The 27,050-nt window shown below is 40.8% G+C and overlaps 2 protein-coding genes across 2 annotated transcripts in view; both read left to right on the plus strand.

Annotated features, from left to right (window-relative positions):
- Positions 1-14: 14 nt before the first annotated feature.
- Positions 15-22,368, plus strand: LOC148151815 (very low-density lipoprotein receptor-like). The gene is made up of 14 exons (XM_087992931.1): positions 15-69; positions 1,157-1,279; positions 6,436-6,558; positions 6,967-7,335; positions 9,647-9,769; positions 9,827-9,958; positions 12,360-12,479; positions 13,643-13,771; positions 16,551-16,722; positions 17,144-17,368; positions 19,894-20,012; positions 20,089-20,228; positions 21,483-21,624; positions 22,217-22,368. The coding sequence occupies exons 1-14, from the start codon at positions 15-17 to the stop codon at positions 22,366-22,368; spliced, it is 2,124 nt and encodes a 707-aa protein (XP_087849057.1).
- A 786-nt stretch (positions 22,369-23,154) lies between these two features.
- LOC122564024 (uncharacterized) overlaps positions 23,155-27,050 on the plus strand; it is a 68,295-nt gene continuing 64,399 nt past the window's right edge. Inside the window, exons 1-3 of the mRNA XM_087992941.1 lie at positions 23,155-23,206; positions 25,326-25,451; positions 26,410-26,532. Of these exons, the coding sequence (XP_087849067.1) occupies positions 23,155-23,206; positions 25,326-25,451; positions 26,410-26,532 (301 nt within the window). The remainder of the gene's footprint in view (positions 23,207-25,325; positions 25,452-26,409; positions 26,533-27,050) is intronic.

The following is a 27,050-nucleotide window of genomic DNA, read 5'->3' on the forward strand; positions in this document are numbered from 1 at the left end:
CAAAGACTAGGATTATGGAGGCAAGTATCCTGGCTCCTGACACTTTAATGCCTACCCAACATGCACAAGGTAGGTGTCTGGAGTGGATATACACTTTGGTGTAGCTTTGACAAAGTATCCATCTGATATACATTCATCAATATTCATTCCCTTCAGCAGCAGTGTACCATCCACAAGAGTCATTGCAGTGACTGACCCAGGCTCCTCATCCTTTTTCTTTTCTATGGTCCTTCCAAAGCTACAGCTTTTGCCTCTGAAAGATCTCTGGCAGTGCATGAATGAAAACAACACCTAAAGTTCCCCTCCAGACCACGTGCCCTCCAATTTGGCTATCTATGCTATTCTTTCCTTGTTGAATACCAGGATTGTAACCCCCTTCCTAATAACAATCTAATGTTTGCTGTACTCCAAGAACTGTATTGGCTTACAATGGCAGCTTACTATTGTCTCCAGGACAATTACACACATGTAATTCCAGCCAGCAACACATCCAATGGACAAAATCAAAAAATGGAAAATGACTGGGGAGGTATTTTTAAAAATCTATTACTTTCACAAAAGATTTGGGCTGCTCCTAAACTTTTTAATGTCACAATCATTTCAAAAACTTGCACAAAGATCTTTTGTCACTTTATAGATTTGTGCATCTGAATTGGTGAATCCTGTATTTTCTTCTGTTTTTCAACTTCTGTCTTTTAAAATTACTTTCAGATTCAAATTTTAACACCTGCATGTTGAACACTAATGTTCTGGGTTGTGAATAGCCACCTTTTTTAATATAGCTTAAGGTGAAGTATTGTTAAACTCTTTTCACAGTTGGTGCTAATGTTCTAGTAAATACTAGTTCAGCAACTAAGTATTGAACCTCTGTTTTAGATTTGCTCTGACTAATGTAGTGTGTATGGGTTGCCTAATGCTGCTTGTTCAGGCACAATGTGTAGGGCTCTCGTGATGAGTCTCTTGGTTCAGAGGTAGGGAGTCTTAGTTCCAGGTGAGAGATCTAAATATGCTGATTTTATATGTATACAACACTTGCAGGTACATGTATTCAGCCACAGTGTTACCTCTGAGCAGATGTTCATGACTGTTTAAATCCTGCGATTTTCTTAACTTTAAAATTTAAGGCCTAATTAAAATATTGACTATTCTTTGGTAGGTGACACAATGTGTGGAGCAACAGCCTTTGTGTGTCCTGATGGACAATGCCTCCCCCTCAGACTGAAATGTGATGGCCATGCTGACTGTGAAGATGGATCTGATGAAATCCCAGAAGAATGTTGTAAGTATTTGCTGTTGCGTTTTTTTACTGTAAAAGAATAGCCACATTGCATTGGATAACCACTCAAACTCAAGGTAGTTTTGATCTTGCTGTTTTGAATGGTTAAGGTAACACTTTAGTCTGTATGATCATTACAAAGGAATCATTCATCCTGAAGGAAGAGTCACTGGACCTGAAATAGTAACTGATTTTTCTCTCTACAGTTCTGAGTTTTCCAGCAATCTGTTTTTTTGACTTATAGCATCCACAGTTTTCTTTAGGGGTTAACAAATTCTCCCTTTATTTTAAGATGACAAATTTGTTTAGCATCACTTAACTTTTGGATAGCTAGTTTGATGTTAGTTCAATAGATGTTATTCCTTTCATGGATCTCTAACAAAATGGTAGTGTTTTGTCTGATTGGCCAGTGAGCCGCTTAGACACTAACTGCAATACCTCACTGTTTGCTTTTTCTCCTTGTGTCCAAACTGCTTAAATACTGAGAGCACTAGCCATCCACCTCACCAACCCTCACCAACCAGCCATTTCAGTTTCTGTCTGGTACCTAAACCAGGTACTCTCCTCTAAGATATGTTTGTATACAGTATATGAAACAACTCTTGAAAATATGTTGCTGACATTCTGGTTTTTTCACTCTGCAAAACACCACATCCAACTAACTCCATATTAGTTCAGATTAGCTAATTGAGATCACGGAGAAGGCAACATGAACTATGGGCTCCACAAGATGTCTGTCTGGTTGAAGATCGTAATGTTGAAGATTTCACATTTTCTGTACAAAACGAGTAGTCCTAATTGTGTGAATGGCCACATTACAAGCACAACTGATCACACTATAAAACCACTTCTGATTGTTACCAGGAGGATTAGTGCTGCATAAGAGCAAAACTACCTTTTTTGCATTTTCCAGACTCTGGCTCACTTTACCTATTACAAACTACAGAAGGAATGTGCCATCTTGCATAATCACTGAACAGCCTGCATACTGGTGCTGCAGTAATACTGAAATGTCTGAATTGTGGTGGGTACCACCCCTTTTTCTGCAGCATCCTGATGGTTGAAATACCACCTGGGTAGCTGTTAAAGAAATCTGCATCATACTACAGTTAACTGTTTTTAAACTTGAAGCTTTGCCCTTCTTTTCCAGGATAAGATGTAGACTTCCCATTTGAATCTGCACCAATGAGATGGCTGATCTGAATAATCAGTGCTAGTGTCCTGGATTAATTTGATTAGATATTTAAAAATCTATTTCTGCCTTGAATATTCCTTTTTAATGGCAGCCTTTGCAATCCTCTGCAGTAAACAAATTTGAGTTTCACTGTACCTGAAGCTCCCATCTTAAATGAGCTGAAAAATGTGTTGCTGGAAAAGCGCAGCAAGTCAGGCAGCATCAAAGGAGCAGGAGAATCAATGTTTCGGGCATAAGCCCTTCAGGAATGAGGAGGGTGTGCCAAGCAGGCTAAGATAAAAGGTAGGGAGGAGGGACTTGGGGGAGGGGGTGTTGGGAATGCAATAGGTAGGAGGTTGAGGTGAGGGCGATAGGCCAGGAAGAAGATTGCAGGTCAAGAAGGTGGTGCGGAGTCGGAGGGTTGGGGACTGAGAAGGTGGGGGGAGGGGAAATGTGGAAGCTGGAGAAATCTGCATTCATCCCTTGTGGTTGGAGGGTTCCTAGGCAGAAGATGTGTTCTTCCTCCAGGTGTCATGTCGCCATGATCTGGCAATGAATGCAGATTTCTCCAGCTTTCTAATTCACTTGCGCGCCCCCCACCCCCCAATCTCAGTCCCAACCCTCAGACTCAGCACCGCCGCCTTGACCTGCAATCATCTTCCTGATCGCTCTGCCCCCACCCCCTCTCCAGCCTATCTCCCTCACCCTAACCTCTTATCATTCCCAATGGCCCTCCTTCTACCTTTTTTTTTATCTTGGCCTGCTTGGCACACCCTCCTCATTCCTGAAGGGCTTATGTCTGAAACATCGATTCTCCTGCTCCTTGGATGCTGCCTGACCTGCATTCTTCCAGCAACACTTTTTTCAGCTGATCTCCAGCATCTGCAGTCCTCACTTTTTTCCCATCTTAAATGGTCAACTAGTTACTGAGATTTAAAGTTTGTTTAAAACTACCATAAGGGAAAATGAGCTTCTGCATTTACCCTCTAAAGCTCTGAGTCAGCTCTTCTTAACTGAGGTACAGACCGTTTCTTTAAGACAATCCCCTCCATACCTGGGAATAAATTTGTATTCCTCTCTAGATTGCCTTTGCATTAGGGGACTGAACAGTTCAATACACCCAGCTGTAGCCTAAGTATTTCTTTAGCAAAACATCCCTATCTCTTATTCCATTCATTCTGAAATGAAGTCTCTCTTTAATCTCTCTGTAATTTTCCAACATAAATCGACTTTAAGCAAAAATGGTAGATGTGCCTGCTTTTGGCCATATCCCTCTTAAACACTTCCTATTCATATACCCATTGAGTTTGCTTGTTTGTACCAGCCTCCTACCTCTGGCAGAATTTCACTTTGTTCTTAAACTCTAACATCCAGAGATACTTGAACTCAAAAACAAAGGCAGTAGTTGTGCAGATTCACTGCTGTCTGTCAGCAGTGTAGATTTCTTTGGCTAACCGTGTAGTCTCCACTCTTGTATTTCTCTCTTAAATGCTGTTGTTTTGATCTTTTGAGAAAAAGTTCCAAAACAATGCAACTGTTAATACAGTAACCACTGCTGAAATTCAAAGAAACCACCACCTTCAACACCTAAAATACTAAGGCAGTTCTTAAGGCCACCATTTTTCCTATCCTCCATCTCGGATTACCCAGAATCCTTGCTTAATCAGCCAAAATCTGTTAGCCGCTTTTTTTTTTGTACCTATTTGTCAAAGTATGCTCATTCCACTTATCCAAGCTACAACATTTTAATGCAGTGTCTGCGATGATTGGCTGAAATGACACTTTCCCCAGGCCAGTCCTAGCCCCCCTCCCATCCCAACCTTAGCGTTTTATTCTAAGTAGCATTGTCATACCATTTTATCAAACCTAACATGGTATTATGGCCCAGACCACACCCCCTCAAAATGTCAAAGTAGCTAGACCAAATTTTTATTTTGAAAGGTAAATGTTAGGTGCTACATTCCAGATACAATTCAATTGGTCAAACTATTCAATTAAGTAAAGCACTTCATTCAAACACTTTAAACTCTAATTCTTTTGTTGTAGTTTAGTAGTATTCTGCTAAATATTCCAATAATTAACTGTTCTAATGTGTTAACATCCCACAAACACCTCCTAGCAAAAGGCAAATTAGGAAATAAATGCAAGGAATCAGTGAGTCAGGCAGCATCCTCTGGTGAGAGTAAGCTAATGTTGAGTCTGTTCATCAGAGCAGATTTGGAAGGGGGAGTAGCATTCGTAATAGTGGAGGATGAAGTGCAGCCAAGAAAGGATGTTGGTTCAGATTGAGCTGCATGTGAATGGCTGAACAGTGTTTAAGTGGGAGAAAGTGAGGACTCCAGATGCTGGAGATCAGTGTCAAGAGTGTGGTGCTGAAAGCACAGCCGGTCAGGCAGCATCCGAGGAGCAGGAGTGTGTGTTTTAGGCAAAAGTCCTTCATCAATGGTGTTTAAGTGCCAAACAGGAGAGAACAGTCCTGCTGAAGTGGGGGAAGGGAAGAACATTGTGATAGTGGATGTAACAAAGTTAAAAGGAAGGGAAGGAAACCAGATTCTGTTTGTCTCTCTCATTGCAATCTCCAATCCCAGTGGAAGAACATCAAACTATTTCAAAGTAGAGTTGGGAGAGATTTACTGCCTTCCAATTTGTTTTTAAACACCCCAAGGCTTTTCAAGTTCTTATAGACTGCTCAGTACCTGTCTCTATCTCTAAAACCAGGGGAAAAACCCTTCTTAATTCTACAGCATTCAGTGGTAATTCAAATTTTGCACCTACTCCTTCCCCTCTGTCCTGATTTTTACCCCCTTCAAAAAAAACTAAAACTTGCCATGTATTTTCCCTGAAGCCCTATTGACTCCACTTGATTTTGGTACACTCTTGATGTTCTTTTCTATAATAAACTCTAGCATTTTCTTGGAGACAGATGTTAAGCTAGCTGGCCGATAGCTGCCTGTTCTCTCCCTTTGTGTATATGGGTGTCATGTTGGCTGTTACCAAATCGTCTGGGGCTTCCATCTGCAGCTAATTTAAAAATCCTCTGAACCCCAGCTGGTCTGGGGAATTGGGGTTTAGCTCCATTAATTTCCATCTTTAGCTATGTATTTGTTTCTTTTTATACCCCTATTGATTTCAGTATTGTTGGAATGATGTCCTTTTTGATTTTGTTTTTGTATAATTCTGGTTTTCCCAAAGTAGCCCATCTTTTTGAAGATGCCCCCTTTAAGATTATCCTGATAAGCACAATCAAAGATTCAAAAGTCTCAATCTCTCCAATGTTTGAGTTGTGTACCAAGTAATGGGCTGCTCCATTAATGTAGAGTTTAAACCAAGACTCAAGCAAGAATTGTTTTGAACACTCTTTTTCTCTGGTAAATAGTTTGGCATCACATCTAAAAGAATGAAACCCTTGAGCCAGAGGGTAGACTTCCCCTGCCCATTCAGTAGAGAGGTAAGTGTCCTGAGTTTATGCTCTTAATTTTTTTTTTTTTGGATAGCATGTCAGACAGATGTCTTCCTCTCCCTCAAATGGGTGTGGAAAATCTGACACTAATCTTCAGGATAAGTTGGTGAGCTATCCTGATGTCTGAAGCCAATATTTGTCCCTCCTCTCTCAGGGTTTATACTCATTACTGTTTATCGGAACTTGCTGTATGCAAACTGGCTGCTATACTTGCTACACTACAGCAATTGTTGCACATCAAAGTGTTCATTGATCTTACTACACCTCCAGCAGTTGAGGTGACTTTAAGTTTAGCTTCACCCACTGATCCTACGATGTTGAAGAGTGGAGTACCTAATCTCATACTGGGTTTCAGCATTAGCAGGCAATATAAAATGCTGACGTTGCAAAGCTTGCTACTGGCTATTGGCCTCCACATTACTCACTGTGGACCTTGCTGATCTGTCTCTTTCAATTTAATTTACTGTCCACAAGTGCAAAGTTTCTACAAATATAAAGATGCTTGCTTCAATGTGCTCTTTCTAGATATGAGCCTCTGTGCTTTTGATGAGGTAAGCTGTGGCCCTGGGTCCCTTGAATGTATTCCTGTTTATTGGAAATGTGATGGAGTAGAGGATTGTGATACTGGCAAAGATGAAGATGGTTGTGGTAAGTAGATTTCTTTTTTTTAACCCACCAAAAGTCTTTCCTTTTGATCTTGACACTTGAGTTTTATATGGCTTATATATAATACATCAGTTGAACAATGACTTTGCCTTAACATTTGACCAATTTTTGGAGCTTTTTTCCTAGCTTTCTTTAAACATTTTGGTGATCTCAAACTTTGAACCATCTGAACGTGATCTAATAACACTGCAGTATTTCAGGTTTACAAATTTGAAACCTCTTTCCTCTTGAGTAGCCCCAGTTAGGATGTAGTCTGTTTTTATTAGCATTTGTGCCTAAATGTATATAATATTGTAACAGATTTGGATTAGATTTATAGCATGTCATTTAGATGTTGTGAATTGTTGACTGACTCCTTTTGATATACTTAAATGTCTCGTTCATATTTAGGCAACCTTACTTGCAGCACAGAAGAATTTGCCTGTGCCAGTGCCAGATGTATTTCCATGGCATTTGTTTGTAATGGTGAAGATGATTGTGGTGATGGAAGTGATGAGGAGAACTGTACATCAATCTCCTGTGGGCCACATGAATTTCAGTGTAACAATTCTGAATGTATCTCTTCGCACTGGGTTTGTGACTCTAACGTTGATTGTAGTGATCGATCAGATGAATCTCCAGTTCTCTGTGGGCATCCCCTTCCTCCTGTGACTTGCCCTCCTGATGAGATCTATTGTGGCTCTGGTGAATGTGTCCATAGTCGATGGTACTGTGATGGTGATGCTGATTGTCAAGATGGAAGTGATGAAGTTAACTGTCGTAAGTGGTCAAGTTTCTGTTTTAAAACAAACTGCAGATACTGGAAATCTGATACAGCAAATGTGAATCAAAGGTCACTGGTCCTGAAATTGTTCTCGCCAGATGATGCAAGGCTTGCTGAGTTTCTCCAACTTTTGTTTTATCTTTTTAGGGTAGAAAGCTTCAGGTTTTGGTTAGCTGTGCTAATAAAATGGTGTGGATTGTTGACACTTCAATTAGTTTGTGTAAACCTGTTTAGGATGCCACCGGTTTTCTCAATGACTTTATTTCTGAATAGAATCTTAGTGGAAGACCAGCAGAATGTGAAAGTTAGTGTATAAGTAGGAAGTTAATCTGCATTCATTCTACACTTGGAAATGAACTATGCAGTTAAAGAAGTCATTATCTTGTCTCCACTACCCAGTGGAAGTGTATGGCAAGCCTTCATTTAAGGGTAATTTAAGGAACATTTCTCAATCTTTGCTTATGTCTTCTGCTCCAAGCTGAATTCGTCTGTACTGCTGACATTCTGTCCACATAATCTAATATAGATGGCATCCAGCACTTCAGATTATTTTGGACCAATCATCTGATCAATTTCCATTCCAGTTTAGTCTGATTTTAGAGACTTCTAGATTCTCTCCTTCAAATGAGATTTTGAATAAGTCCATTTATATTTTTAACTTCTCTGAAACAATCCACTTTTAATGAAGGCTAATGTGGCTGAGCCACAAGCTAATCCTTTAAGCTTTTGGCAAAAATGTCTGGCACACAGTTTAGGATTTCCCTTAGTCCTATCTTTCACATCATAAGCAAGAGGATAGCTAGGGAAAGGGCAGGGTCACTCAAGGACAAAGGGTGGAATCTGTGGAGCTGGGGAATGAGGTACTCTGTTTACATTAGTACATTCCAAGGAGCAGGATATGATGGATGGTGGGTCACAGGAGGGTGAGCCATTCCAGGGCATGCCAAAAAAGTGGTATTGGATGTTTGACCAAGCATTGCAGCAGGTTCAGGGGGTTTGTCTATCTCCTCTGCTTTTAAGTATTTCAGTGCTCTGCATTATCAGCTCTGCAGGAAGTCCACTCAGACTATCCAGAAATTTTACCTAATTGTAAATGACTGAGCCCCTGACTTATTAAGTGATCCTTCCAGAAGGGAATATCAATCCCCTCGTAAATGTCAGGACCCCTTTTGGATTGAACATGGAAGATATAGTTAAGAGCAACAGAAATGACTTTCCGACACAGCAATTCCTCTTTAATTTTGAGTATTACTTTCAACTTCTTAAAACCACTACTAAGTCTCCTTCCTCTAATGTCATGCCAGATGTAGCCTCACCAGTGTCCTTTATAATGGAACAAAAATCCTACTTTTTGTTTAATCACAAATACAAAACACTTGTGATCACCTCCATAAGGACAACCAAATTCCAATGGATTGTGAGCCCTGTAATCCCTCATTAGTTTTAAACTGCTCTTTCTCAGCAATTTCATGTTATCCAACTGTGTACTTAATCTGCTACATCTTGGCCCATACTTTTTGTAACCTCCTGTGTATCTTCTGTACAGTTATACTTCCCACCATCTTCAGGATAACTGGCAACTGTACCTATCATCCAAGTTATTAATTGTAAACAATTGAAGCTTCAGCATTGAACTGTGGCATACCTCTGCCCTTACCTACTTGAACAGCCACTGTCTATTGTTTCCCAATCTCCTGACACCGCTCTTGCTCCCTGGGTCTGTCTTTCTGCAATAACTTCACTTCATGTGGTAGGTGCTTGGAAGTTTGGTTCTTCCAGTGAGCTGAATAGAATTGAGGTGTTAGATGAGGGAACAAAGAACTTGCCATACTGCAATATCTTATGTTTTTAAAACCAACATTCCCCTCCCCCCCCCCCCCCCCCCTTACCAAACCACATGGTTCCCCAATGCAACAGACTGGACTTGTCATGCAGCTTTGTGTTCTATGCAAGTGTAACATTTTGGCTGTTTGTAGCCAGTATCCTTCAACTTTCCAAGATTTGTAATAACATTGGCTTGGTATGCATATATAAATAGTTAGATGCACTAAATTTAACTTGCAATGAGCTGGCACTTGTCAACTGGGCCTGCTGTTTGAATTTTTTTAAACCTAAAATAGAATTTAAATCGTGGTATTAGCAAGATACTGAGTTTGACTACCTGGAAATGAGGTTCTAATTTAGGCTTGTGCATTGATTCATGGCAGGCTGACTAACTTTATTTTCATAAATATTTTAAGCTGTTACATTCCTTTTAATGGGTTGAGTGCCAATGAACTGACAAATGGATGTTTGTTTTGTTTAAAGCTCCTATAACATGTCGACCAGATTATCTTCCTTGTGATAATGGAAGCTGCATTCCAGAAAGCCGCCAATGTGATGGATTTCCAGACTGCATTGATGGCAGTGATGAGTTGAACTGTAAGAATGGTAAGTGTCGTGAGTCCACTGTTAATTCTCCATCTCCATTCTAAGGTGCTGACCTAGTTTGTTTACCTTCAGAATGCACAGGACCTGATGACTTCAAATGCCAAAATGGAGAATGTATATCTCTAACCCAAGTGTGTGATCGACATCAAGATTGCAAGGACTGGAGTGATGAGCCCCTCAAATACTGTCGTAAGGACTTTTTTTTTCTAAATGTTCTGTAGCCAGAATTACTTAAACTAAGTTCTGAAATATTCCCATGTTTCATCGCTGTAGTAGGATATTTTCTAATCTACCTGTTCAGATTTTAAATACTCTGGAGCAGGTAGGACTTGAACCTGAGCCTCCTGGTCTAGAGGTACAGACATTGTCCTTGTACCACAAGAAACCCTGCAAATGTGGTTATTTTTGATCAGTTATAAAACCTCTGAAGCAGCTGGGATTTGTATTGAGCTATCTGGCTTAGACTTGGGGATCCTGTGGCAGTGTTCTTCTGTTTAAATTGCCTTCCTGCATCTGCCACAATCCATCTGTTTGGTCAGTTTCCCATCCTTCCTTCAATTCATCAAGTGCTTTGTTTCTGCACTAAATCTCCCATTCCTGTTCTCATAGTTTTTGACTTTCTGCTCCCCACTCCCCAGCAACTTGCTCAAATTGATTTGCCATGAGGACTTGATGCCTCCCTCCCACCTCCAAATTTGCTTGACAAAAATGTTCACATTTCCTTTTGCCTTGGACTCTTCTGCTCCCTGTTGGCAGCGTGGCTTCAGCTAGATAGCTTCTTCCTTCCCCATACCGCCGCCCCCCCCCCCCCCCCCCCCACCTTCACCCCTACTCTTGTCCTTTTTTTTATATATACTGCAGCTTTAACTTGTTTTAAGCAACTTTTCCCCTTATTTCTTGCACACTGACTTTAAGATTTTGGTAAAGTGCCTGAGTTTCTTTAACCTTTTTTTTGGGCTTGGTAACTTCAAGCTCCCTTCATGTACATCTTTGGCTTGCACACAACTGCCTCAGTTACATGGAGTAACTTCCTGTTTTTACGTGGGTGACTTGTAATGAATTAATCTGGCACTTCCATAACCCACTTCAGATGAGACTGATATTTGTATGGAGTTCACGCTATCTACTTTTGGATAGTATCATCCTTTTTTCATAGCAATGATTTTAATGTGACTGAGTTACTATTACTCGCATAACAATGTTGAGGCCTCTTCAGAGGTTGATTTTTGAATCAACAGTTGCCGAGAATAGAGTTTTTAGTAAGATGTTGCCATCGTCCCCTCTTCCTGTATCGTTTTGGTGCTGCATGGTCACTTAATGCACGAAAGAAACCACCTAGTTGGAGCAGTGAAATTGTGTAAGACATTGAGCAAATTGCTAGGAAGGTCTCTGTGCGACAGGGGAGGGTAGTGGAGGAAACACTTAGGTCAGGGGTGAGTGAGAGGAGCCTGTAAACAAGTGGCTTAAAACCAGTCAACAAATCAACCTGCTTGTTAGTTGGAAACCACTAATTGATTACTTGGCTTTAGGCTACATGTATCCAAGAAGTCAAATGGAGAAAAGTAGTGGATGGTTGTAACAAACACTACTTTAAAATGCAGAACAAAGGATAGCAAAATTCATTTAACCTCTGCTCAGTTGGTATACTTGCGAGCACTCCTTTTTTAAATTGACAAGATTCAGTGCATTAATTGGTTAACTAGCTTACTTGCAATTGTTAAAAGCACAGGATTGCTCCTGCTCATAGCTAACCTGTATAGAAGTGTACTAGTTTTCAAACCTGTAAAAGGTGCTCTACCACAAACTCACCAGGAGAAAACAACAATTTTTGTAGTTCTGTACTTGTAGTGAGCAGTGTGGTTGTAGACCCTCCAGACCAACTCTGCTGTGCTGACCATATCCTAAACTGATCTAGTTACATTTGGCCCATATCCCTCACCCTTCATCAACATTAGCTATCCAGATACAATTACTAAATGCTGTAATTGTACCCACCTCCTCCACTTCCTGCTCATCTTGTATATGTACTGTCCTCTGAAAGTTGCCCCTCAGGTCCCTTGTTTTAAATCTCTCCTCTCAAACCTGTGCCCTCTAGTTTTGAACTCCCCTACCCAAGGAAAGACTTTGCTATTCACTCTGTGCTTTTCTGGCCATTATAAACTTCAATAAGGTCAGCCCTCCTCCAATACTCCCTGGGAGGGGGGAGGTGGGGGAAGGAAAGCACCAGCCTGTTCGGTGCCTCCTTATAACTCAAACCCTCCAATCACAGCCACTTAGTCTTTTCTGTACATCAGGCCTTATCTTTTTCGAAGAAGGGTGACCAGAATTGTATGCAGTATTCAGGTGGCCATGCCAATCCCCTATACAGTGAAACATTACCTCTACCTCTAACTCCTATACTCAGTGAAGGCAAGGTACCAAACTCTACCTTCACCCTGTCTACCTGTAACTCTACACTCAGTTCAGGACTGAATGTGGTTCCCCTCAAAAAGTATTCAGGACCATTAAACCCATTTATACATAGTTAAATTTGGAACCAATTTTTGAGTCTGGAAGATAAAGCTATTTTTGTCTTTTTTTTTCTCTCCAGACCTAAATGAGTGCCAAGTTAACAATGGAGGCTGCTCTCACATCTGCAGAGATCTGGCCATTGGTTATGAGTGTATCTGCCCTACTGGCTTTGAGTTGGTCGATAGAAAAACATGTGCAGGTAATTTTGTACTGATTTGCTCAATACAGATTGATTTATGAAAGTGTAATTTAGCTATTGGTTCAAGACTGCAGTGTATTAGATATCCTAAAGTAGCAAGCAATAGCAAAATCAATGCCTTGAAGGGTACCTTGAATTGCCATTAATCTTCCACATCGGATCATAACTGACCCAAAAGTTTACTGAAACAACCACAAATTCTGTAGATAGATTAGTAAGATGCTGTGTATTAGTCAGTCAAGAGCCTTTGTAGTGGCTGTAGAACATAAAATAGCTACTTGCATAGATAGCTTGGCCTGTTTTGTTTTTGCTTTAGTAAACTGACTACCTCCGTAAGAAACAAACCCAGTAGTACCCCTAACAATCCCCTCCCAGAAATCTATCCTTCACTAAGTCAGGTCTTGGATCTCCCTAGCTAACAATGTTGGAGTACCTTTTGTCTGAGAAGAATGTACGCCGTACCTTAGCAAATAGAAATGGAAACCCATCTGGTTTACCATTGTCCTTTTTTTTTTTAGGGAAGGAATTAGCCATCCTTGTCTACTCCAATCTACGTGATTCCAGACCCACAGCAAGGTGGCTGACTTTCCTGCCTTTCTGGGCAATTAAATGTTGGTGTACCCAGCAATGCACTCACCCCATTAATTTAAAAAGTACAAATTACTTGCCTTCAGTTTTTAAAAATGGAACTGATTCCATATTCACTACTTATGGAAGAGTTCTGAACATCCAGTACCTTGCGTGTAGAATTCTCTCCTGAATCATCTGGCCCTTAGTGTCCAATATGGCCCTGTTTTGAGAATACCTAATCGGTGAAAAGTTTATCTACTGTCTTGGCTAGTCTTCCAAGATGTTAATTGGATCATTCCTTCAGCTTAATCTGAAGGAGGAAAAAAGGCCTAATTTGTACAATCCCTCCTCCAAACTTAACCTCTGAAATAAAGTATCATTTTTGTAAAGTTATTATTCTGTCAAGGCCAATATAGCCTTCCTGAGATGTGGTGTCCAGATCTGCTGTCGCACTCCAAGTGGCATCTCACTATTTTGTACAACTGCAGCATAACCACTGCGTTCTCGAATTCCAGTTCTCTAGATGTAGCCAGCTAGAAAAAGACATATCAAAGTCTTTGCCTCATTCACAAGTGTTCTTGGTTTTTTTTCAGATATTGATGAATGTCAAGATATTGGAGTCTGCAGTCAAACTTGCATTAATACAAACGGAAGCTTTAAATGTGAATGCTTAGCAGGATATCGCTTGGATACAACTAATCAAAGCTGCAGGGCAGTTGGAGGCAAGTAAAATGTTTCAAGTGACTTGCTTGCGAGTGTTCATGGTTCTGGGAAGAATGCAGATTGCTCTGTTCTAGTCTCCAGTGGGATTTCAAAAAGGGTCAAGATTGACAGGTATAGTAACTCTCACTTGTAGCAAACAGGCTTGAGCTGAGTTGTATTGATGTAAAAGGTTTTTGTTCCTAACGACTAATTGTTTGGTCAATCAAAAGTTCAAATACACACACACCTGCTTTGTAATTGGGGGAGGCAACCACCTAGTGGTGGTACTGATCATTACCTGTGTTTTTGGATTGTAATGTTCTGGGGGACCTGGGTTTGGATTCTATGACAGACTCTAGAATTTAGAATGCAATAAAAATTTGGAATTGGGAGTCTAATAGTGAATAATTCACTCAATTGTCCAAAAAAAGCACCTGGCTAACCCAAGTCCCTCCTTCCAGGGAAAGAAGCTGCCATCCTTACCTGGTCTGTCCTACATCTGTCTCCAGACCCATAGAAATGTGGTTTAACTTCTAACTGCTCTCGAATTGGGGATGGACAATAAATACTGCTTCATTAGTGACCTCCTCCATCCTTGAGTGAATTTTAAATAAATAAAATCCAACTTTCTGCCTAACTCAACATTGTCAAGAATGTAACGTTACCCCATTACTCCCCTCGTGAATAGCAGATTGGGAATTCACAAGTGCCCTTTAACTTGCAGTGGTTAATAATGGTCCATGCTGTTGTATTATCACTGGCCCAGTCTCTCCCCTTGTGGAAAAGTAAAAGGTTAATTTGAAGTTACATTTTTACATGGTAAAGAGTTAGCAGTCTAACACTTGGATGAACAGTACAGCATAGGAACAGGCCCAATGCCTGCTGTACCATTCTAAATTAATCCCATCTACCTGCACCAGGGCTGAATCCCCTCTTTGTTTCTGTCTACATACATCCTAAACATTGATATCCAATAATCTGCTTTGCCTCAATCTCCTAAATATTCCCCATCACTTTTTTTAACCCTATACCCCCTAGTATTTGACACTTTCCACCCTGAGGAAAGTCTACCTAACCTTTCCTTGCCCCTCCAATTTGTATAACTATCAAGTTGTCCCTCTTGTTGGTTTTTACACAAACATCTGCATTTAATCCAATTTTTCTTCTACAGCTGATGCCCTTAAATCCAGGAAATGTTCTGGTAAACTATTTTGGACCCTCTCCAAATCTGCCTCTTTCCTTCTGTAGTGTGGCCTATCTGGAGTCGTATAGCTGCAACATGTCTCTCACTTCTTCTATACTCCATGCCCTGACCAATGAAGGAGGAGAAAATGAGGACTACAAATGCTCGAGATCCGTGTGGTGCTGGAAAAGCATAGCTGGTCAAGCAGCATCCAAGGAGCAGAGTCTGTCTTGAGCCCAAGGTCTCCAGCAGATTCCTGATGACTAGCTCATGCTCAATGTCTATTCTCCTGTTCCTTGGATGCTGCCTGACCAGCTGTGTATTTCCAGCACCACACTTTCTGCAACCCTGACCAATGATGGCAAGCTTGCTGTATGTTGTCTTTATCACTTTTATTCACTTGTTGCCACTTTCAAGGAGTTGGGGACATGTACCCTATGATCCCTCCTGAATAGGGGTCCAGCCATTTATATATTATCCTCTCATTTGACATCCCAAAATTTATTTGCCATTTTCTGCCCAGCTTCCTAATTGAACTAATAGACCGATGTAATCTTATGACCTTCCTCACTATCCACCACTCCACCAATTCTTCATCTACAACTTACTATGTGATCAGTTGCATTTTCATCCAAACAGTTTTTTACAAACAGGTCCCAGAACACGATGGATCATAAACCTCCAGTCAGCAAATCACTCCACCCCCAGTTATCCTAATCTATGACCAAGCCATTTTGTACCAACTTGGTAACTTTCCATGATCCCATGTGATGTCATCTTCTGGATCAGCCCACCATCCAGGACCTTGTCAAATGCTTTACTAAAGTCCATGTGGACACCATCCACTGCCTTAACCTCAGGTTTGAGACAACTCCTACATAAAATCATGCTGATTATTCCTAAAGTCATTCTTTTCCAAATGTGGGTAAAATTTGTATTCCAAATGTCCTTAATCTCTCTTCCCTACAGCACTGACTGTCCATAACTTTGACCCTGTTTCCCATTTGAAAGGAACATAGGCTATTCTTTGACCTCATCTATGGCTAAAGATGCATCAATCCCTGTCCAAGCCACAACCTCCTTCTGAGGAGCTACTTGAGCTGAGAAGTCTGTCGAGGAAACCTGTTCGCTTCAGATGTGAACAATGCAACTGTCAGGATCTAAATGGTACACTTATTGTACAAGGAATCAAGATTGGATTAACACATTACACTTCTGTCTGAGACTGAAGGAGGCATGGTGGTGCCCATTAAGTGGAGGCAGTTTTGCTTAAACTCAATTGGCTGGAAGTATTTTAGCTCCAGTTGGGATACAAACCATTACCTACTTACTGACTAGCACAGATTTATAATCCTGTGTAGTTGACCTACTTGAAAACTAAAGGTGTTGATCTTTGCATTGTGGACAGAGCTGGGGCATGCAGAAGCTGAAGGGAAAACTACAAATGTAGATCTCTGCACATTTTTGTATGGCTGTGAATTTTTATTTCTAGTTAAAGCTAAAGTTCAGCTTAGATTGCACAATGTCATTCAATATGAACATTGCTGAAGGCTGTTTTTGAATATTTTTTTCTTTCAGATGTTTTGAGTTTCATCCTTGTCTATTCTCTTTCCTAGACAAAGAGCCTTATCTGATCTTTACTAATCGTCACGATATTCGAAAAATGGGGCTCTATCACCAAGAGTATACCCAAGTAGTTGACCAGCTGAGAAATGTAGTGGCGTTGGATGTTGACATTTCAGAACAGCAAATCTTTTGGGTTGACTTGGGTCAGCAAGCAATCTTCAGGTAACTAATCTGGTGGTAATAATCACTACAGCAGGTTTTTTCAGAAACCCTTTCAGATGGTCATTGCTGCTTTTGGGTATTCCAGGGCAGTTTGTCTTTTTTTTTTAAATTTAGCATCATGATTAATTTAACAGCACATTTTCATCTTTACCCTACAGCATTTCAGCAATTATAGTATAAGTATTTGGTTTATGCCTGAAACGTCGATTCTCCTGTTCCTTGGATGCTGCCTGACCTGCTGTGCTTTTCCAGCAACACATTTTCAGCTATTAATCTGTTTACTCAACTTTTTAAAATTGAGACCTTTTCATTACTGCAGTTCACTTTTTGGTTTAACAAAAGATTTAAGAGGGCATATTTTAATGTTGGTCCTTAGAAATTCTTGCCAAGTTTGACAACCTCCTTCCCTTTCCTTCCTTAGTTTGTTCATGTCTGAAGAGAAAAGCAAAACGGGTATCACTAGAGTTATTGAGAATGTAGGTATTCCTATGGGGATTGCTGTGGACTGGATCTACAAGCATGTTTACTGGACTGATCGTGGTACCAGAATGATCTCTGTGGCTACATTTGATGGAACTTCAAGGAAGACTCTGTTTGATACTGACCTGAGAGAACCAGCTTCGTTGGCAGTTGATCCATTAACTGGGTAAATTGTTTTATTTTCTTTCCCCCCCACTAGAACTGTATGTACAGGTTTTGATCAAATCCATAGAGGGTCTTGTTTTTGGGTGAGTGATGTTGGAAGTCATGGGAAATGGAGATATACTGTTGAAGACAAGCCTGGTATTCTGTCACGTAAGCTTACTGCAACTAATCACAATTCCCTGGAGTCTAATTTTCAGGTGGTAAAGGTTGGAAAACCTGGAGTTTACCTAAAACCTGGCTAACAAGGTTGTCTTGCATGATAGTAATAGGCAGTTTGTTAACTTGTTGCCTGACTACCTAGTCAGGTCCACACAACCCACCCTCCCATCCTGGCACCTTCCCCTGCCACCGCAGGATCTGTAAAACCTCCTCCCTCACCTCTATCCAAGGCCCTAAAGGAGCCTTCCACATCAAAGTTTTCCTTGCACATCCACCCATATCACTTATTGTATCCATTGCTCCCGATGCAGTCTCCTCTACATTGGGGAGATTGGGCACCTCCTAGCAGAGTGCTTTAGGGAACATCTCCAGGACACCTGCACCAATCAACCACACCGCCCTGTGACCCAACATTTCAACACCTCCCTTTTTCCCCCCCCCCCCCACTCTGCCGTGGACATGGAGGTCCTGGGCCTCCTTCACCGCCGCTCCCTCACCACCAGACGCCTGGAGGAACACCTCAGAACACTTCAACCCCAGGGCATCAATGTGGACTTCAACAGTTTCCTTATTTCCCCTTCCCCCACCTCACTCTAGTTCCAAACTTCCAGCTCAGCACTGTCCCCATGACTTGTCCGGACTTGTCCTACCTGCCTATCTCCTTTTCCACCTATCCACTCCACCCTCCTCCCTGACCTATCACCTTCATCCCCTTCCCCACTCACCCATTGTACTCTGCTACTCTCTCCCCACCCCCACCCTCCTCTAGCTTCTCTCCACACTTCAGGCTCTCTGCCTTTATTCCTGATGAAGGGCTTTTGCCTGAAACGTCAATTTTTGCTGCTCCTTGGATACTGCCTGAACTGCTGTGCTCTTCCAGCACCACTAATCCAGAATCTGGTTTCCAGCATCTGCAGTCATTGTTTTTACCTCCTGTACAACAGTGAGTCATTATATCACTTATATTTGAGGGCAAACTCATTCAGTCTTTTTGTAACAAACTGATTGTGGGGCTCCATGTAATCTGAACACTAACTTCTACAGAACATTTTAACAATACCAGCCTCTTGCCAAAATTCTGTTAGTGATGTGTATGTGACTCTACACATTGTAGAACTAGTGTTTGAATTATGAAATTTTCTAATTCTACTTTTTTGATTTTAAGTTTCACTTTGGTGACTTCAGCTCTTTTAGAAAAAACTCTCTTGATTTGTGATCAAATGCCAGAGGTTTTGGAGTTGATCTAAAGACCAATTTTTCTACAAAGTAATTAAAGAACAAATCCTTGTCAGATATTTTGATGAAAAGGAATGTGGTCATGAGGCTTGTATAAAGTCTTCAGAACTACTTCAGTATTTCCAGTTACTTACCGGAGTTAAATTTAGATCAAATCTAATTGGGAATGTTCTAACAATGGTTCCATAAATGTGGAAATGTTTCATAAGCCCAGACCTAAAAGTTGGCATTAGGCTGCCTGAATGCATTTTTAATGTTTAGGCTTAAATGAATAAACACTTCCTGGTTTTGAAACAACTATGAAATCTTGTCCTTTTTTGTTTCTCCCATTTGAGATTGTGGGTTTTTTGTTCAACCAAGGGTTCATCTCTAAATCAACATAACATAAAGTACAGCACAGAACAAGCCCTTTTTGGCCCACTGTTGTGCCAAGATTTAATCCTAATGTAAAATTAACCTATGCACTCCTCCCTTCACCTTCACCCCCTCCCCCACTCACCCATTGTACTCTATGCTACTCTCTCCCCACCCCCACCCTCCTCTAGCTTCTCTCCACACTTCAGGCTCTCTGCCTTTTATTCCTGATGAAGGGCTTTTGCCTGAAACGTCGCTCACTGCTATCCATGTGTATGTCCAGCAGTCGCTTAAATGTCCCTAATGACTGCTTCCACCACCACCACAGCTGGCAACACATTCCATGCATTCACAACTCTCTGCTTAAAGAACCTACATCTGACATCTCCTTTTATACCCTCCTAATATCTTCAAGCTGACTCCTTGTACCAGTCAATCCTGCCCTGGGGAAAAGTTTCTGGCTATTGTTGCCCTTGCCTATAGTAGGGTGACCAGAACTGGACAATATTCCAAGTGTGGCCTCACCAGGGACTTTGAGGGATCTATGTACTTGCACACCCAGATCCCTCTGTTCCTCCACACTACCAAGAATCCGGTCTTTAAATCCTATAATCAGCATTTGCGTTTGACCTTCCAAAATGTATCACTTTGCATTTATCCAGGTTGAACTCTTTAAGCTTAACCATAATGCTGCTGAAAAAATACAATGGAGTTTTATAAACTTTATTCATGACTAGATTGAATGCTAATTGACTAAATGGTGTCTGTCATTCAAAGGTTCATGTATTGGTCAGATGTGGGTGAGCCATCCTCTATAGAGAAAGCAGGAATGAATGGCGTCAATAGGCAGCTTCTGGTTGGCAGCAAGATTGAGTCACCAAATGGCATCGCACTTGGTAAGTGGGCTGGCTGGTAAATGACCTATATTTTCCAAATAGGAGTTAGCTGCTAATCCTTCAACTTCATCCACAGATCTTGTGAACAGCCGTCTGTACTGGGTTGACTCAAAACTTCACACATTGTCCAGTGTGGATGTTAATGGACAAGACCAAAGAACAGTGCTTTATTCACCGGAGTTCCTTGCTCATCCTTTTGCTGTCACATTATTTGAGGTAATGTCACTTTTTTTGACCAAGGTCGAAGATTCAACCGCGAGTACTGTTTCTAGATTTTGACCATACTTCGGTGATTCAGGGATTGTTCTGAAGCACCTTGGTGGGTGTTGGTTCTGTAATGATCAATCAATCTCTTGGAAAATAATGCAATTGTATCGTGAGCAAAGCTTTTGCTCAACAAATCTCATCCATATAATTGGCTCAGCTCTAGCCATCAAAGTGAAAATAGTTTTTCCTTTTAAGCATGTTGATGTTGACTTCACTATATTAAATGTTGTATAGTTATTGGTCCCCCTCTTGAAGCTCATTTATGAAGAATAATGCAAAATACTATTTGGCCATAACCTATAATTTTTAGCATTCAACTGTTCTACAAAGCCAGCTCTTGCAATTTTTCACAAATGCAGAACCTTTAACATCACTTCAGTTTATCTACTGTTTGGTCTTTAAGCAGTTTTTTTAAAAAAGGATTTTAAGTGGCACCTGACTCTTGAGCACTGCATTTGGAAAAAGGTATCAGTTATGATAGTGGTGTGAATGAGAAGCTAGACATGCCTCTAAATCTCCGTAAATGGAAAGGGTGGACAAGACCAGATTTCTGGGATCAATGACTTAGTAACTTGGTGAGTGCAAGAAATGAGCTGGCACTCTAAATCTGTTTGACCTAAACAGGTCCCTGGAGTAGTCCCCAGCCATACCCCGACATATATAATGTCTGAAAATCAGGGGTCACTTGGAGCTGGAATCTGTTTTTTTTTGAGAGAGAGAGAGAGAGACTAGCCTTAAGAGTAAGGTCAGAAGGCTTTACCTCCTGCAATCCTTTGACCACTTCATTTTTCTCTCCCCTCTTCTTCCCCAACCCCCCCCCCCCCCCCACCATTCTTCGAAAGGAATGTTTTTGTTCTCCACCCATCAATGCTTTAGAGCAGTAGCCTTTAATGTGCAGCTTTAGTTGAAACAATGTTCCTGATGCTACTGGGGTTGAAAAACAGATTGGATAGGTAGGGAATTGCCATTTTCCTGGCAGTGGCTTGGAAAATTTGGATAAAAATTCCAGGCAGATAAGACAAGATGTACCTCCAACAGAATATCAATGGTGTGTACTCCCACCTGCTTTTGTTTCTGCCACTCCTGGGACAACTGAGCTACTCTAAACCATATTGGTGTTATTGCCTATTGTGTACAACACTTAGCAGAACAGATCAAAGTTTTTTGTCATGAGGGTATGAAGTTTATTTTTGCTTATTTCAGGATCATGTATTCTGGTCTGATGAAAGAAATGAAGCCATTTTTGGAGCCAACAAATATACAGGCACAGATGTCATGACTTTAGTTTCCAATCTTCTTCAACCTCATGATGTCATTATTTATCATGATTTAATACAACCATCTGGTAGGGAATCTAATCATGTTGCTCCTTGATTTTTGGAGTTTAGTATTATGACTCTTTGTTGTAGAACTGAAGATATAATTTTTAAACTATCAATAACTGAAGACCAAGTTTGGTTAATGCTGTAGATATGAACTAGCCTTGTATCTGCTGCTCAGAACTTGTATCTACTGAATCTAATGCATATTTTAAAACCAGTTGCATTTTTTGAAAGTCTAAAACAAAACACGTTTGGAGAAACTCAGCAGGTCTCGCAACATCAGTGGGAAGAAAACTCAACTCAACTCTGTCCAGTGATTCTCCAGAAACTCCTCCAACTGTGAAGAAGGGTTAATCTTGCTTTCTCTCCACAGATGCTGCCAGCCCTGCTGGGTTTGTCCAATTGTTTTTGCTTCTAGTGAACTTTCCTTCTACCTGTGTGCACCAATTTGAATTGTCAATGTGAATCTGACTAGCAACCACTTGCAATGCAAAATGACACTTACTTTCTAGCCTTTTAGATGTTGTATTCAATAGGCTAAAGTTTTGAGCCTTCCCTTTTGTTATCAAAACATTTGTGACCTTATTACTGAATTGAAAATCTTGATCTCAACAGGTAAAAACTGGTGCAATGAGGAATTGGAAAATGGAGCCTGTAAGTACCTCTGTCTTCCTGGTCCACAGATCGATCAATTGCCAAGGTACACCTGCTTGTGTCCAACCGGAATGAAACTAAAGGATGGAGGATTGTGTGAACTGGGTAAATAGTGGTCTGTTTGTTTGTTCTCTGGTTAGAAATAAATCCAGACTAGAATTGGAAATATAAGGGTGGCACCAAACAATGGGGAAGTAGAGGATGGTCTACCATTATTCCTCTACAGACTGTGGGCTAGCACTGCTGCCTCACAGCACCAGGCACCCTGGTTCAATTCCTGCCTCATGCAACTGTCTGTGTGGTGTTTGTACATTCTCCGTGTCTGTGCGGGTTTCCTCCCACAGTCCAAAGATGTGCAGTTTAGATGAATTGGCCATGCTAAATTGCCCATAGTGTTAGGTGCATTAGTCAGGAGTGCATATGGGGAATGGGTCTGGGTGGGTTCCTCTTCGGAGGGTTGGTGTGGACTACTTGGGCTGAAGGGCCTGTTTCCACACTAAGTAATCTAATCTTAAAAACTGTCAGATGGAATATAATGTGGGGCAATGTGCACTTTGGCAGGAGGAAGAGAAGCTGACTATTTTAAATGATGGAAGATTGCAGACAGCTACAGCAGAGGGTTTTAGGAGTTGTTCAAAAGCTAGCATCCAAGTTTAGGGTATTAAGTGCAGGTGGAATGTTTCCACCTTTTGAGTGGAGTATTTAAAAATGGGAACTTGTGAAAAGCTTTTTGGTCCCTTTTTTTTTAATCTAATGAAAGTTTTTACTGGCACTGAGTCCAAAGAATGTTCCAGCCTGGTTAGAGGTATTGTCTTTATGACTAATCTCTAAAAGACTGTCGTCCTTTTTTGAAATTTACAAGATTTTTGAGATGACTCAGGGAAAATGTAGGAGAATTGATGATAAAGGGTCAACCATTTGGCACCAGTGAGGATGCATTTCTGAAGGGTGGTGAGTCTGGAATTCCTTACCACCCAAGGGCTGTAGGGGCTGAGTTAACTTCACTTTAAAGGCTGAGATTTTTAACCAGCATAGGGTTTAAGGTTATGGGGGGGAAAAAGCTGAAGATTGAGATCAGCAGCACTCTGGGTCAGTTTGTGGGCCAAATGGCTGACATCCTACAAACTTGATCTAACAAATTCTAGATTTTGATAAAATCAAAATTTTTCTAAGCAAACCTAGAACAAGTATGCTGCACTTAATGCTAGAGTTCAGCTTATTCCACTAACTGGATCTGTTTTTACTTTTCCCTGCATGTTGGATATTAAATGTTTAAGGGATTTTTAGGGTCTGAAAGCCTAGGATGTCATGGAATGACTCCTTACTAGGCATGAGTAGCTGTGTGAAAGCAAAAGAACATCTGCATATAGAGGCTAATATCCAGCATTATTCATAAAATAGTCTTCAATAATCTAATATTACATGATAACACAAGACATCTGGTTTAATGAGCTGTCTGAAGATACAACTTGTAAAAGTAACATCAATGTGCATTTGGAATCCCTAATTTGATAAATTTTAGGGATATCAAGTTAACCTCAGTAACATGAAACTACCATTTCCTACAAAACCCATCCATTTGACTATCTGTTTGAAAGATTCAATCTGCTATCCTTGCCTGGTCTGTCTCCATGGGACTCCAGACCCAGTGATTGATATGGTCAGCAAAGTCAAGGCAATAAGCTACTGTTTCAGGGTAATTAAGGATGGGTAACAAATGTTGCCCACATCTGCAACACCGAAACCACCTAACAATAAATCCTGTGCTAGTTATTTTTAACACAAACAAATTTGTTTGATAACTTTTTGTAATGAGGCAAGCCTGCTGTAAATTCTACATTAGTTTCCAACTGGGCAACAGTAAAGATTCTCTTCATCCCAATCAAACTCGGATTATGACTCACCTGCCTAATGTTTGTCAACCATCTGTCTGGGCTTCTGGTTTGAGTTAATTATCTCCCCTCCAATATCTCCAGCTAAGTAACTACCTGTTTTAAACTCATCCCTTCCACTTGTAACTCCTCTAAATGGGTTACTTGCTTTTTGTGTATTCAGCTGGTCATTTAAAGCCAAGCATTTCCCTTTGACAATCTACCCAATACTAAAACTAACAAATTTCAAACTCTACATTTGGAAAGTCTCATCTTTGGTAAAGCAGAAAAAATTCCTCTTTGTAAGAGGTGAGGCAAGCCAAAGGCAGTGTTAGGAGGGTTGGAAAGTTCAGTTTAAGATAACGTTTTTTTTTTGACTTGGTGTTTATGGCCAGACCGCCTCATTTCCAAGAGAATGGCCCAGACCAACTTTGCTAGTTTAGAGCAGGTGTAACATGGCTATGCCAGGAGAGATGCAGCTGGTCAAAGCATTTTCATTCAGCAATCTTGTAAGTGTTTTTAAACAAAATGGAAAATGAGAGAATAGAATACCAAATAACTTATCTGAAAGTCCAACAGATCATCCCAATGTAATGTTATTCCAAATACTTGAAACAATCCCCATTTTAAAAATCCCTTGGTACAAAAGGTAACATCAAACACCAGGGCTTACAGGAGAGCTGTCAGGCTACCTGCTTTGATCCACCAGCTGTTTCAACTGCCTGGCTGCTTTGTGAATAGTGTGGGGTGCTGGAAAAAACACTGCTGGTCAGGAGAGTTGACATTTTGAGTAAAAGCCCTTCAAGAATGACTATTATCCTGCTCTTTAGATGTTGCCTGACCGGCGCTGCTTTTCCACACCACACTCCATCAGTAGTCTCCAGTGTCTGTAGTCCTCACTTTCTCCTGCTTTGTGTATAGCCAGGCCAAAGAAAAGATGACCTGGGAGGACTGGCTGCACCCTTCCATTGTTTAAAAATACTTTTGCACTTAGCCTATAGCCTGAGGCAGTATGTTAGCTATAATCAAGCTGGACCTAAAAACACAACCCCAGAACTTTTCAGTCCTTCTCCTCCTGAGGGAGAATAAACTTTGTTTAAAGGAGCAGTGTTGTCACACTGCTGGTTCAAGATGTACAGCCAGTACACCCAAATTTATAGCCCATCTGAATAGAGCTTGACATGTTCTCTTCCCCCTAGCTGGTAATACTACCTGTCAAGCATCAGACTTCATCTGTCATGATGGACAATGTGTGCCCAGTAAATGGCAGTGTGATGGCGTGGCTGATTGTGAAGATGGATCTGATGAAGCCTCAGACATATGTCGTAAGTATCTTGTACTTAGTGTATTGTTCTTGTATCACTTGGGTGGTGTTACCTTCAATTGTGAAGGTGAAACACTAATGATTTAATCAAATTCTCACGACACTATTGTTTATAACATTTCACTGCATCTGACTTCAATTTTAGACACTAGTCTGCTTTAATCTTAATTGTACAATATTTAATGAATTTAGTTTTTAAATGTCACTTTTTGATTTGTTCTCATTGCTGCTATCTGATTCCTTAAGGGCTTATGGGTTGTCAATGGCTTCCTTTACCAGTGCACAATTGAAGTGGGAATAAGGGGTGGTTTCTACAGTATAACACCATCTCTTTGAACTCTTTTTAACCTGGTAGCGCTACACTTAGCTAATGAATGTAGCAACTGAATTAATTTTCACTGCCATATTGAAATAGATGGAAAGATGGATGCAAAGTTTTTTTTTTGCTCAAATGACATCTCTAGCTTAGGGTCTTAAATTAAGGATTTTATTTTTGTCATTTGCCAATTTCTTTACTCTTATGAAATCAATGGAACCTAAAGCTGAACATGCTCAGTACTGTATGGAACTGATTTGTCTGTTTACTATCTTTTGTATGTAAATTTGCTCATTAAGCTGGAAGGTTCCTTCAAAACGAACAGTCCAGCTCAGTGAGCAAGCTTACAGAGCCCCCAACCTGAGCTACAAATCTTCTCAAACCCACTTTACTGTCTTTTCAATGAAACACCACCAGTTATACTTCCGAAAGTTCTTTTGAAACCGGTAGTATCAACATTACATGACTGGAATTCTGTTGTATTTTTGCTGGATAAATGGGCATGTCAATGTGTTTGAATGCAAATCTGACCTCTGTATATTGAATACTTGTCTTTGTCCCATCATTAATAAATCTTTTGTATTGGTGTGCCTAATCTGCATGTTTGAAAATTTATGGTATAACTTAAAATTGTTTTTTTTAGACACCAGTATCTGTCATATGAATGAAATTAGCTGTGGCCCTGGCTCCCTTCAGTGTATTCCTGCGACTTGGAAATGTGATGGAGAAAAGGACTGTAATACTGGCAGTGATGAAGAGAATTGTGGTAGGTCAACAATGTGACAATCAGACTTTTTGTGTCCACACTCTGCAAATGAGCGAACGTTGTCCCAGAACTGATTTTATGGGATTCATTGTCATGTGTACCAAAGTACAGTGAAAAGCTTTGCTTACTATGATCTGCCTGTACTGCTCACAAACAGATGTACAGAATTAGATTGAAGATGTGCCGGTAACATTTGGGGGGGGTGGGGGAGAAAAGAGGAGAGAGAACTATTCAACTTTAATGGGCAGCACATGGCTCAGTGGTTCACACTATCCTCCAGCACAGGGGCCCAGGTTAGATTCCAGCCTCTGACTCTGTCTGTGTGGGATTTGCATGTTCTCAGTGTCTGTGTGGGTTTCCTGGGTACTCTAGTTTCCTCTCACAATACAAAGGCTTGCCAGTCATATGGATTGGCTGTAGTGTTAGGTGCATTAGGCAGAGGGAGCAAAGTCTGGGTGGGTTACTCTTCAGAGGGTTTGTGGATTTGTTGGGCTGAAGGGCCTGTTTCCACACTAGGA

The sequence above is a fragment of the Chiloscyllium plagiosum genome, unplaced genomic scaffold (assembly GCF_037043375.1).
Source record: "Chiloscyllium plagiosum isolate Xiang-an unplaced genomic scaffold, Cpla_swu_hap1 HiC_scaffold_2, whole genome shotgun sequence".
NCBI lineage: Eukaryota > Metazoa > Chordata > Chondrichthyes > Orectolobiformes > Hemiscylliidae > Chiloscyllium > Chiloscyllium plagiosum.

Excerpts from the sequence above, each read along its gene's own strand:
- LOC148151815 (XM_087992931.1), top strand. The coding sequence starts at position 15 with ATGGAGGCAAGTATCCTGGCTCCTGACACTTTAATGCCTACCCAACAT. Across the intron at positions 7,336-9,646 it reads AAGTGATGAAGTTAACTGTC|CTCCTATAACATGTCGACCA; the intron begins GTAAGTGGTCAA and ends TTTTGTTTAAAG. Across the intron at positions 20,229-21,482 it reads TTGCTGTCACATTATTTGAG|GATCATGTATTCTGGTCTGA; the intron begins GTAATGTCACTT and ends TGCTTATTTCAG.